Source organism: Theobroma cacao, chromosome 5 (genome assembly GCF_000208745.1).
Source record: "Theobroma cacao cultivar B97-61/B2 chromosome 5, Criollo_cocoa_genome_V2, whole genome shotgun sequence".
NCBI classification, from domain to species: domain Eukaryota; kingdom Viridiplantae; phylum Streptophyta; class Magnoliopsida; order Malvales; family Malvaceae; genus Theobroma; species Theobroma cacao.
Window position 1 is genome coordinate 3774275 of NC_030854.1, and position 14064 is coordinate 3788338.

The 14064-nt window shown below is 35.3% G+C and overlaps 2 protein-coding genes and 1 pseudogene across 5 annotated transcripts; 1 reads left to right on the top strand and 2 right to left on the bottom strand.

The window, feature by feature from the left end:
- LOC18598075 lies at positions 30–4251 on the bottom strand. Of its 4 annotated transcripts, none has more exons than XM_007027439.2 (9): positions 3809–4251; positions 2949–3171; positions 2729–2852; positions 2085–2173; positions 1930–1972; positions 1464–1520; positions 1282–1378; positions 391–485; positions 30–304 (listed from the first exon to the last, which is right to left on the bottom strand). In XM_007027439.2, exons 1-9 carry the CDS (start codon positions 3960–3962, stop codon positions 209–211), a joined length of 978 nt encoding a protein of 325 aa, XP_007027501.2. In that variant the 5' UTR covers positions 3963–4251; the 3' UTR covers positions 30–208. The 4 variants fall into 4 exon arrangements, with proteins under 4 accessions (XP_007027501.2, XP_007027500.2, XP_007027502.2 ...); XM_007027438.2 differs by having other exon boundaries at positions 2729–2855; XM_007027440.2 differs by lacking the exon at positions 1464–1520.
- Positions 4358–5534, bottom strand: LOC18598076 (thaumatin-like protein 1b). Its single transcript, XM_007027441.2, has 2 exons — positions 5476–5534; positions 4358–5190 (listed from the first exon to the last, which is right to left on the bottom strand). The coding sequence occupies exons 1-2, from the start codon at positions 5522–5524 to the stop codon at positions 4505–4507; spliced, it is 735 nt and encodes a 244-aa protein (XP_007027503.2). The 5' UTR covers positions 5525–5534; the 3' UTR covers positions 4358–4504.
- Positions 6867–9236, top strand: LOC18598077 (annotated as a pseudogene).

Genomic DNA, 14064 nt, shown 5'->3' on the forward strand with positions numbered 1-14064 from the left:
GAGATAATAAATAAAAATTGAAAGCGCAATGAAAAGCATAAAATGATGGTCATGGAACTAATAGTTCTATACATATATTTAGGCATTGAAGTATTGCACTTGTTCACATGTAAAATTAGCAAATGATGGACCGAATAAACAAAGATATTCAAACATTATTTATGGCTTAGAAGGAAGATGAGCTCAAAATTGTTACATGAGTGATCAATTAGAAGGGAGATCCTATTGGAGCTGTGAGCCCAAGGTACCGCATTATCTTTATCCGGCGAGCTCCTTTAGCAGATTTCGATGGAAATGTAGCATCCTACAAAAGAATGTTCTGAAACCATTAATGATAACAACTAGCTAGTAGTTTAAGACAAGTAGGCATAAATTTGAGTGGCAACTCACATCAAGGTGAATTGTAGGCTTTGGTTCCTTCTTACTACCTCCTTGTTTGACTAAATTACTACCTGTTTTGCTTGAAGTAGATGAAGTCCATTTACCTGTCCAAAATCAAGCTGGGTTAAAATAACAACAAAGGGTAGTTTCTCTAGTAAATCCAATGGAAAATGAAAGCATTAAAGGCTTAAAGTATAATCTAAAAGCGTAAAAAAAATGCTGTCTCCCAGAAATTAAATATATTTCCAGAGTGATAAGAAGGCAGAAAATGTAATCAGTATTTGTTTGTGGGGAAAGGTAGGGGGTGAAGCCCTGCAATTTTGTGAGAATTGGGTGCATTGAATCCCCACAAGCACTTAACAGCCAGATCCTCTTACCATCAAACTAATGAGGCCAGCTATTCAAACTGCGTTTCTCAAGAAGACTCTAGCTACAGTTGAAGAATAGCAGTCCTTGGATAAAAGCCATAATACACTTGTAAGAACCTCTATGAACCTTTCTGAAGATGGTATTAAGTTTTATTAGCATTTCAAAGAATATCTGCTGGTTAAACCATGATCCTGGGAAGGAATTGAACACCCCTTTGTGTCTAATGCAAGCCTACAAGACAAAGATCTTAAACTGCACCTAGAATATGAATCAGATTCAGAGGCATCAAGCATGAAGAGGATGGTGTATATTATGGAAGCTACAACTGTGGCTCGTAACACCTGTTAGCATTTCAATCTTTTGATATACAACATTTATAGGATATAATAAGAATAAAGCAATGTTGAACAATCTGAAGCTATCCTCAACTTTTGAATTCTGTATCTTCCTCAGTTCCACTTATTGACTCTGCAGGTTTTCGAGTGTGGTTGAAGGTTAATAGTGTAACATAGAGACAAATGCAACACATACCTGATTTTCGGTCTTGCTGATCGGAGTGAGAGGAAGAATCATGGCTTCTAGGCAACTGCCTACATGATTTTATATGTTCCTTCCTCTGTACTAATGCCTGCAAATAGGCCAGAGTTCAGTTCCAAAAGTTGAAAATTGTACAGCGAAAATGAATTGCATATTTCACTGAAATCATCAAATACTTGTTTCAAAGCATCTTGAAAATTTTCCATTGGATTGCAGCTCCTTTCTTCAAAGCACTGACAAAAATTAAAGATATTGCGTAGATTCTTAGGCAGAGACTTTAAAGTAGACATCATTTAAGCTACTTATTCATACGTGGAACTAAACTTGCTTAGTTAAAGAAACATTAAGTTCCCATAGATTTATATCACAAAACCATTTTTTCATCCAATCATTTTCTGTTCTTGTTATCACAACCACCACCAAATTTCCAATCACATTGCACAAACCATGAGGGAACTATCATCATTCCCCTCCAAAGCCTCCTAAATACTTCAAATGAATATCACAAAGTGGTATGAAAGAAAAAGAAAAAGAGAAAGAAGAGAAGCAAACTCTTTTTATAGCAAGTATTAAGGAAAAGCATTTATTAGGCTTTTATCAATATGTGATGATTTGGCATAGCTAGACAAAGCCTATACTTACATCCTCAAGCATTGAAAGATCTCTTGCTGCATTAACCCAAGCACTGAAAAGCAATTAGCTAATATTTAAGATCATGTAATTGAGATACCTGGCGGAACAACAAATTTTTCACAGTTCTGACAGAAGCAACATTAACTTACAATGGGGAACTCTACCTGTTATGTATCCCATAAAACTTAACTAAAACATGCTCCTCATTGTGTTGGATTCTTGAATCAGCTAAAATGGATCTTTGGCCAATGATCTGTAAATGTCAAATAAGAACTTCTAAGTATTTTTAAACAAAGAAAAGGAACTATTTGCTCCATGTGCAAAAGGTTCCATAATACTCCTCTTCAAGTGAGCTCATATCAGAACAGAACAAGAAGTTTTGAGTCAAAAGGGAAATTATCAAAAGGAGACACTAAAAGAAGTTCTTCTCATGCCTTGAAAAGTTACAGGCATCAAAGATTTAAATCTGCTTATATCTGCTGTACTTTTGTCATATACAAAGTTATGAAATTAGGTATAGAATTCACCTCTAACAAAAAAGCTTTGTTTCATTTGGCAACTTAGCTGACTTAATAGTATGCAAATATGAGATAGCCCAAAATGAGCTAGAGAGAAGGAATGAAGGACATGCAGATTGACAGCCAGAAAGTAAAAAATCAACAAAAATGAAAGAATAAAGGGCAAGTTCTCTAATAAATAAACTGTATTCGCAGGATTCTACAAATTCTGGCACATGAACACTGACTGTATAAAACACAAAAAGATCACCCACATATTGTGAAACAACATGAAAGTAGCAGGAACATACTTCAGCAGGCCACCACACTTGGCAAGCAGTTTTGGCCCATACGACATTTCCTGGAGTTATGCAGACACCATTGCTTCCTGTAACTTTTAATTTCTTCTTATCACTGTCTTGTTCCACAACTTTCCTACTTGAGAAATAAAAAGAAAATGAAATTTCCTAAGTAAACAAACCATATAACAAGACAGCAACTTTCAGAAACTGCCCACAGCATTATACATACTGGACAATTCTACCACTGCATGGGTCACTAACTTTATTTAGAGCAACTGATTCTACCACTGGAAATTCATAGAAATTCAACTCAAATCCTGGTCTTTTGCCCCAGGACTTCCTGCAATAAACTGAGTCATGCAACTTTTTCCTTCCATCTTTTTTGTCATCAAAACTGGTTAAGGTTACACTGGAAGCTTCATCTCTATCATAGGAGCACTCTGGTAAGGAACCTGTGCCAAAATTGCCAAAATTTAAGGTACGGTTCTCCATAAAAAGAAACTGAAGCTAAAGGCTTTAATTTATTGACATAACAATCTATTTATCTTAGCACTAGAACTTCAGCAGAAACTGATATTAAAAGTCATATAATTACAAGTTACAACCTATCTAAAAGAATTCCAGAAAGTCATAACTTCACAAAATTTATTCTTATTAAGTTCTTTTACATAATTATCCGTGTAATTAATAACATCCCCCACCCTCCATGGATGGGTTGCCAATGCTGAAAAAAAAAAATCCATGTAATTAATATCATGATGCGAAGAGAACAAGAGCAATCTACATAATTATTCCATAATTGATGCACTAAAAGCCTGCAACCTTCAACCTTTGTCCTGAAATTGTGTCCAAGATATCCATTTGGGATCATTTAGCAATGCAACAATTACCCATCAATTATTTGACACAAGCAAACTTCAATCTTTACAGAAAAATCCTTTAATTTTAAGCAAGACAAAATTTTTTTTCTTCAACTAACTTAAAAGTTTGTGACTCCGATAACAGTAAAGTTAGCCAATACCCAAAAAAAAAAAAGGAAAATGAAAACTGATAGAATTTGCTTAGAGAGAGAGAGAGAGATTGTAAGACCTGGAGTGGATGGGGAAGCAGGGGAAGAAGAAGAAGAGCGTTTAGCCTTAGAAGCAGCCTTTCTGGACAGCTTAGTAAACTGGGGAACATTATCAATATGGTTTAATTCCTTTATCTTTTGCTTCTTCTTCCCTGGTGCTTTCTTCTTTGTCATTGGTGTCAATCGAGGTAGAGTCTGTGTGTTGAGAAATGAGGAAAAGGTTTACATGGAGAGGAACCCTAGAGAAAAAGGAGGATATCGGCTTATCTGATCGGTGGAGAGTATTGAATTAGGCATTTCCAACGTGAGCATTTCGGCTGAAATGGTCCACGTTTCTTGTCTTTCTTTTTCTTTTTCTTTTCTTTTCCTTAGTACTCCGTCGTTCTATTGGATACGCTGCTGTTAACGACAATAACTGTTCTATTTTCTTTGTCCGCTTTCCTTGTTCTTTTCTGTATGACAGGCTATCTCCTCTTTTTAATTTTTACCAACAAAAATAGAATCCATTTTCAAGGAAAATGTACAGCCAAGAATTACTCTGACCATAATTGCAGAGAGAATGATTTTATAATCTTATGCACTGACCATAAAATTTAAAACTTGGCAAACGCATTTGCAAACCATTGAGAGCATATCTAGTTTAGAGCTCATAACAGTCTTTGCAAAATTTCAAATAAAAAAAAGGGGACTTGATTAGCATGCCTAAATTGGCTTGTTTAAAGAGGACAGAAGGTAACATCGTAAGAAGTAGCCCCGCTACACTTGTAGATTGGAGGATCATTATCTCCTGGATATGTATGAGCCAACTGACAAACTTGCTTGAATGTTTTAGAATATTCATTGGGCTGGCAAGCCTGCCCTGCAGAGGCTCCAGTGCAACAATATTTGGGATCTTGTAGTGCATCGCAAGGACTATTGCACCCTACGTAAACTCCATTTTGGTTTAGAGCCGTCAAGGGCGAAGGGCACACATCTTTCAAGTTCTTGATGCAGTCTACCACAGGGCATGGTCCGGACCCTCCAACCAACGAGCCGCCTACTGGCTTAATCCGGACTGGCACGTTGAACCCATGGTTCAGGTTCACTTCATAAGTGACCACATTTTGGTTAATACCAAAATTGAGGAGGGTCGCAGGAGGTTTTGGTGGTGGGGATTGGCATTGAACTAAGCCAGACCCGCAGTCTCCTGTCTCACAAGTAAAATTATTCAACGAGGCATCATAGGAGCACTTGGTCCGTGCCCAAATGCTACCAGTCCAAGGATCTGGCATCGAAAATATTTCCAATGTGCCTGGACCTCTCTCTGGATCACCATCACCAATGGAGGGACTGGCGGCTAGCCAAACTGAGAATGAGCACTCATTGTCGAAGTTGAAGGTTATATCAGATTGCACCCGCCAACCTGAAAATTTGGATTGGCAATCTGGGGTAAGGCTTTATTTCGAGAAGAATGCAATTCAAGCAGATGACCTTGAGACTTTAGGACCTCGGGACCTCAAGAATTTACCACTTGAGCAAATAAATTAGTATTCAAAGTCCTAATAATAAAATTGAAAAGCCTATAAAATTCTCGAACAGAGGATATAATCACAAAAATGATATTTTAATTGTGGGACATCATAATATGCATTTGATACCATAGGCCACAAAATAGAAATTAAAAAAAAAAAAGAGACATAGCATTTACCTGAAATAACTAATAAGAGGAAAAGACTGAAAACTGCTTTGTTGGCCATTGAACCTTGAACTCTAGCTTTCACAAGGAAAATGTGATATGGAAGAAGCCGGTGGTGGGGTTATTATACAAAACCAGCGATTTATGAATGGAAAGAAATCCGTTGTAGATTGTCCATTATAAGAATACCTTAAATGGATGAAGCACATCTTTTACATTAATTAACCTTTGACCTTATTTTTCAAAAAAAAAAATAACCGTTGACCTCAAGTTTATGACTCTGTTTTTAAATTGTATTGTAACTAATAAGACTACTACTACTCTTAGCAATTTATCATATTAACTATTTTGTTCTTATATATTAATATTTTTTAATTCTTATTTTTTTTGTTAACAATCAAATCCTTAATTGTCAATTTTCCTTTTAAATTAAATATTAATTAACTTAAACTAACCACGGTCACATGTCTATCAGATTATAATTAAAGTTATAAACTAAACATAAATCTTTATGGACATGAAATATCTCTATAAATTCATTTGTAAAATTCAAAATTTCACCATTTATATTTTATAAATAGTGTAATATTCTTGGAACGATTGATCAATTGCTAGAACTGCATGACTAACAGCGATGAAGCTGAAGTCTTGGCCAGTCCTCTTGTAAGCATAATGTGTAGACGAAGATAATGAATCAAAAATGTGATTTGGGTCCAAAATCAGTGGATTTCGAGCCCCAAACCTTTACCTCAACTTCCACTCTCGTGCCTATAGCCTGTGTCGCCTAAATGACTCCTTTCTCACATTTTTGCTATGTATAAAGTATAAAGTAATAGATGGGATGTTCCCGAAAATAAACTTATAGATAAATGGGTTTATACAAATTAAATAAATAGATAAGTAGGCAAAAATGTGGTATCCGCAACAACCAGCTCGATGCTTTTGTTACAAATTAGAGAAATTCGACCATACAATCAGTCGCTCTCTATCACCCAACGTATAGCAGCCAAGCAAGATGTAAAGCAAACAAACGTTTGGTGACTGCTTGCTACATCTAGCTGTTAGCATTCTGATCATAGATCATGCAATTAAGAGCCCTTAGAGATGGGCATATTATTATCAACTTTGACGGTACTCCATTTTTAATATATTTATTTCTCCATTTTTAGTTAACAGACAGTGCATGGATATCTCAACTTCTTATAAAGTTGCTTCAAAGGTTTGTGTAGCCCTTGCATTTGCTTTACCTAATGAACTATAGCATTGCCAACTCTGAACTAACAACCCTCTCCATTAACCTACCTTCCATTTCTGCTACTATAAGTACCAATGTTCCTCTTGCCATTCTAACACAACAATCATCAGTCAAGCCTAAAAAAGTTTCATTTTCTGATCACCAGAAAGAAGGCAAATGCCACTGCACCTTGATAGCTACTTGGTATCGTTGTTTCTTATCTTCGGCTTTGCTTCGTTTTTTACTTTTCCAGCTGAAGCTGCTGTGAAGAAGTATCAGTTTGATGTAGGTGTTTGCTGTTATTCTTCAATGTTTTCTTTGACTATAACTTTCCTTTAAAATGAAGGTTAAGGCTTTATATAACTCTTCTAGTTCTTTTTTCTTTTGGATTCAGATAAAAGTCAAGAATGTGAGTAGGCTATGCCATGCAAAACCAATTGTCACAGTGAATGGAAGGTTTCCAGGACCAACCATTTATGTAAGAGAAGGAGACCGAGTTCTTGTCAATGTTAATTTGTAATCCAGCTTAATGCACAATATACAACATGTCCATTAAAAGCACATATAACTGAGATTGTGGAATTCACAAGCAAAATATGTTTTAATCAATTTCTTGTTTTTGTATGTATGCAGGCACGGCTCGAAGCAATTTCACAATGGTTGGGCAGATGGACCAGCATACATAACACAATGCCCTATCAAGACCGGACATAGTCACACCTATGATTTTAATGTCACAGGGCAACGAGGAACACTTTGATGGCATGCACATATTTTGTGGCTAAGAGCTACAGTGTATGGTGCCATTGTTATTATGCCGAAAGAAGGAACCCCGTATCCATTCCCTCAACCTCATCGAGAAACTAAAATAATCTTAGGTTTGTAATTGAGTTTATAGCCACCGGCATTTGAAAATTCTTTGAACTAGAGATATGGACTATCTAACAGGCAAAGTTTTATCGACAGGAGAATGATGGAATTCAGACGTTGAAGCACTTGTAAATCAGGCCAATAAGTTGGGGCTGCCACCACAAACCTCTGATGCCCATATTATCAATGGGAAACTAGGACCACTCTTCCCATGTTCTGAGAAACGTAAGTTTTACTTTCATGCTTTACACTCGGAAAAACATTTTTTTTGTTAGGATTAATTAATCTTCCAAAAATATAAATTTTAAAGCAATGTGATGATGATCATGGCGACAACGGAGATGATGATAATAAAAGCTCTAAATGAAAATCATAAGAACTGCTCCATTCAATGAGTTTTCCATCATTGGGCGTTAAAGCAATGTGACTTTGTTTCTTTTCAAATACCTTTGCCTTGGAGGTTGAGGCAAGCAAAACTTAGCTGTTGAGGATTAACGATGCTGCACACAATGATGAACTTTTTTTTGCAATTGCTGGTCATAACATGATTGTGGTAGAGATTGATGCAGTCTATACCAAGGCCTTCACAACCAGGGTTATCTTAATTGCACTAGGTCAAACACCCAATGTTCTAGTTAGAGCTGATCAACCTCCAAGCCGATTCTTCAAGGCAGCCAGGCCTTTCATGGATGCACCAGTTCCTGTCGATAACAAAACCGTTACAGCTATTCTAGAATATAAAGACATCTCAAAAACAGTTCTTCCCTCTATGCCCAAATTGCTTGCACCAAACAACACCAAGGTCACCTTGCACTATAACAAGAAACTTAAGAGCCTAAATACCCGACAGTTTCCAGCAAAAGTCCCACTTAAAGTGGACCGCCATCTCTTTTACACAATTGGTTTGGGTGCAAACCCATGCTCCACTTGTCAAAATGGTACACAACTCACAGCTTCATTGAACAATATAGCCTTTGTGATGCTAAAGATTGGACTCCTGTAGGCTCATTATTTCACTATCAAAGGAGTGTTCAGAATTGACTTTCCTGACCATCCTCCAATTCCATTTAACTACACAGGTGTACCACTTACAGCAAACCTTGGCATTTCATTAGGAATAAGGCTCAGTAAGGTGGCTTTCAATTCCACCATTGAGCTGGTACTACAGGACACAAATCTTCTCACAGTAGAGTCACACCCATTTCATCTTCACGGTTTCAATTTTTTTGTTGTTGGAAGTGGTGTTGGAAACTTTAATCCCTCCAAAGACCATGCTAAGTTTAACCTTGTCGATCCACCTAAGAGAAATACAGTTGGAGGACCAACTGGAGGATGGATAGCTATTAGATTCAGGCCTGATAATCCAAGTAATTTCTTCATAGATAAGACCCTGCAAACAAATTGACTTTGACATGATACCTATTTGAACTTACTCTGGCTTTTTTGACTGCACATGCAGGGGTTTGGCTTATGCACTGTCACCTGGAGCTGCATACTATGTGGGGTTTAAACATGGCCTTTGTTGTTGAGAATGGGCAGTCACCAAAAAAGTCTATTGTACCACCACCAAGGGACCTTCCACCTTGCTAGACAATGGGAAAACGATTTGTTAATTCTTTCTTGATGGAGCAACAATTCTTTGCTTCTACATTTTATGTATTTATTTCATCTTTGTTTTCTTGTAACAAGCTCCCCTGCAGCAGTACCAGGTCATTCTTTTGGGATGGAAATGTCCCAAGATCAAAATGCTTTATTTGAGATTGTTTTGAGGTTGCATGAAAACCCCATTTATTTGAGATTGTTTATGTAATGCCAAGTTTCATCAATGAAGCTTTATACTTACTCCAAAAAAGGTATTGTCATTTTTCTTGACAGATATGCTTGTGGTATTCAATATTGATTGGTTATTACGATTGTTGGAAAAATCTACACATATGAAAACCTTAAAGAGGTAGTGCTTCCTGTTTGTTAAATACAAGCCTGTCATTTCGTGGAATAATATGAAATGCGCCATTACTATTTAGGCTGCAACAAACAGAGCAAAAATAGTACAATGAACATAATGCTAATGATCAATTATGTTACAGCTCAACTTGTCCCACAACTGAAGTAGGGAAAGATAAGGTCAAGGCATTGGGGAGAATGGTCTAAAAGGACAAGAATATTGCACTATTCACCTCCACAGTGCTTCAACATTTGGAGGGTTTTAACTCATTCTTCCTACTTTTTTTTAAACGAATGGTGCAATTACTATTAAGTTATGCTTTATATAATTTTGAGAATGCGTTGATTGATAATGGTGGGTCGTCATATCTCAAACGAGAAACATGCGAGGAGTAAAGTAATAACTACTGTAAAGACTCACAAAACACAAAAAGAAAAAGACTGATCTTCTCTTCAAAAGTTGCAAGAAATTTACCAATAATCTCGGTGCTATTCTGCACAATTGATGGAGAATAGAGATGGAATTAAATCTCATTATACATTAAGGGTCAACTCTACAGGTAGTTCCAAATCTTTTATGCAGGCTCTATTTTATCCTCATTGTTTTAAACATATTTTTGTCTTTTTCTGTCACCCTAGCTTAAACTAATAAACTTTAAAGTAGATTTTGTCAATGCCTGCCTAAATAACACTTATTTATGTTTTATGATATTTTAAAAAAATATTTAATATATTAAAAAATTATTATTTTATATACAATCGAAAAGTTTTTAAATTTTGTCATTTGTCTTTTTATTTCTCATATTAATTTATTAATTTTTGAAAAATATTTTTTAGTGGGACATGTAGCACTTTTTTAATTCCATTGATAGAGTTTAATTATACAAAAGTATATGGAGTTAAAACTCCATCGATTGTACAGTGGGTAATTTTTCATATGATATGTACCTGTCAGTCTGCCACCCCAAAAAATATTAGAATAACAATATTCTTTACTATGTAGTATGTACATTTAGTATACACTTCGTGCAATAAAGTGTTCAATTTCCCATCAAACAATTTTCAAGCAATAAGAAACCTCAATATATAACAATCAAGTAGTTGTTAGATTCTGTCCTTTTGTGTTTTCAATCTGCAACTGTGGATGGAATTCACACCTTTTACTCAAGTTATCTTTTTACATCAGGAATGATTACTCATTCAATTTCACGTTTTATGCTCAATCTATTTGCTTTTGTTGAAGAATTCTCTTTTCTGTCTTTGAGTAATCGTCAAAATGGTAGGAAGATACAATTACTCAATGGATTTTAATGCAAATAATGATTAACAATTATTCAAAAGAGTTGTAATATACATAATAAGTAATAATTATTAAAATTTCATTATGATCATTGAGTGTAATGGTTGTTGATAATGATGTAATGAGATTTGTTTTTGAGTAAAAGAGAAAAAGTAAAAGAGAAGAGGAAGAAACACTTGTATTTAAAAAAAAAATTTAAAAGGAAGATATTTAACTATCTCTATATTTGACCTACAAAGTCAAGCTCTCTATAACATCCTAAGAGTAAAATTAATCCATGAACCCTACCACTTGTTTTGGATTACTTTCATTATTATTCATGTGATATAGTTGTTCTACTCGTTTTGGTTCTTTTCATTACACTATATACAACATTATGATTAGTATAAAATAATTGTTTGAGTAATAATACGTTAGTAGTCAAAATCAAGCATTTACATTTTACTTTTTACATGAGAGTTCTCAACTTAAAAGGTTATTATGCATTGATAGTAACGTAGAAGTGAAAGATAAAGTAACTTGTAAGAATAAATTTAATGCTTGACTTATGGAAAAGTGTCATATATTGTTGTAATGCCTTGTGCACGATAATATATCGGCACGACATGTACACTTTATGTGGTGGCTATCTATGCCTTATGTACGACTTTATGCCCAAGGGTAGAGCTAGAATATTTTTAAGAGGGAGTTAAATAGAAAGAGACACTTAATAGTTAACAAAAATTTTATATGTTGGACTATTGGGCCAGAGCATTTTAAGGGGGACCAAATCCTATTCCTGAGAAAGCTCTCTTTTTATTTTCTATTTGCCTATTCTCTTCTTCTATTTTCTATTTGCCTCTTCAATTGTTAACTAACATATTAGGTTATTGAGCTAAACTTCTGAGATATAACATGGTATGATAAGCTTAGATTTATATTAAGATTTAGTGAGTTTGGGTTAGTAAACTCACTCTTATTTTTTTAAATCTGATAAGCTTAATGCCATAATCCACACCATCCCCTATGATATATTGTTCGCTTTGCCCCGTTAGTCTTATGGTTTTATCTCACAAAAAGTGTCTCACAAGTTGAAGATGGTGTGAATCCTTAAATGACTAGTATCATTCTAGTACACAATCGATATGGGATTTATGGCTCTACTCACTGTGAGCATATCTCTTTGATGTGGGATTCACATGGTTCCACACTAGGACCGTGACATCTTCCTTTACTCCAACAAAGGCCCACTATCCTCAATGACACATTGTTAGTATCCCAAAGTCTGCTTTGATACCAACTGTTACGGTTCATCAGGTATTGTCCACTTTGGCCCGTTAGTCTCACGATTTTGTCCCTCAAAAGGCACCTCACAGATTGAAGGTAGTGTAAACCTTTAAATGCTTAATATCACTCTAATATACAGCCGATGTGGAATTCATGACTCCCCTCTAAGACCATAACATCCTCCCTTGGCTCCATCAAGAGCTTATATTTGATGTGAGATTTATGGCTCTACCCATTAGAAGCATATCTCTTCAATGTGGGATTCACATGGTTCCATACTAGGACTGTGACACTTAACATATAATGTTAGAATTTATATGTCGGGCTTAGCTAATAAGTATTAGTTTCACAATATTTTGAAGGGCCAAGTTAAGAAAATTAAAAAAAATAAATTACATGTAAAACTAAAATATTTGGGGGGCCTTCTTTGTTATCAAGAGAGGCCGCTTTGTTCATGCCAGTGTCTTGTGTGCCTTATCATAGATGTTTTGTGCGTGGGATAAAATCCAAAAACCCCCTCCAATCACTCTATAAGCACACTTTGATCCCTCTTGTTTTAAAATAATTCTTTTGGTTCTTTGACTATTAACATTGTGAGTCAACGTTGAAAAAAATACAATCCAATATTACATAAATATTTTAGACACAAATACCTTTTTTATAAAAAAAATATTATCTTTTTTCTCTTCCAAAAACCTTAAAAAAAACTAAAGAAATTTTGATACGTTTTCTTCAAAATTTCATCTTTTGCATTTTGATCCACCTGAAGAATTTTATAACAATCAACATTCATTCTTTGAATTTCATTTTTCTTTCTGTTACTTGAAGAATTTTCTCTTCTCTTTTTGGATTTTGTTTTTTTTTCCTTTTTCTTTTTCTTACAATTTTAACTTTTATTCTTTTTGAAAGATAAGATCATTGTATTCATCTAGGGAGAAGTTACAAAATGTTGTCTCTAGATTTCACCAATTTAATTTGAAGACTTTGCACAACAACCTACAACCCCCTTACAAAAATTATAGAAACTTAAACCAGCGTGAGTGTTGGCTTGCCTTGCAAAAAGGATACCTAAGCTCAATGTGATTTACAGAAAGATTATCACACCTTTTACTATTTGTGTCAATACAAAAAACTACCATCATCACATTTAAATGATTGTGAAACTCAAACCTAATAACATCATACACAGTGTCGTAACGTGCGGGTCCGGGAACCCGACCGCTATAAGATGAACTGTGAAAACTCACTAAAAAATTAAAGTAGGAGTCGGCCACCAATTTCTTTTTTTTTTAGGTGTGATTGGCCACCCTATTGACTCGATTCTAATCGATGAAAACTTAAATTAATTTTAAGCGCACCGAAAAGAACCTTAAACCGGCCTACAATTTTCTGGATCTAGGTTCGGGAGTGCGGTTACAACCGAGGAAGGATTAGCACCCCCAAGACGCCCATTCCATGAATGGTACCATTCTTAGATTATCCTATTAGACTTTAATTTTTAAGTTCACTATACTTCCTTAGTTATTACTCTATTATTTTATCTCCTATTTAACCTAAAATAGAATGCAAATGTGTGGCAATATGAAATGCATGGCGTGAGATAAAAATGTCGGACGAATAACCTTTTATTGAGGACATTTACCCGAATCTGCCCATCATACTGGTGGGATCCGAGATGTTCTTTCACCTAGGAAATTATCCGAGAAACTCGCCTTCGCAAATTCAACAAATAATTCCCATCATTGAGGTCATCGTACGTTTTCTTTTAAAATAATATTTTCGTGCATAATGAACCTAATACGAGCAAAAAACTTTTATTAAAGATATTTCTCGAGCCCTCCCATCATATTGGTGGGACTCGGAGATACTTTTTCACCCAAAAAAATTTTCGAGGAATACCCGCCTTCGCAGGATCCTTGGAATGTCCCATCATCGGAGCTTAAACTCGAAAACATAAATATTTATATGCAATGATATGCATGATGCA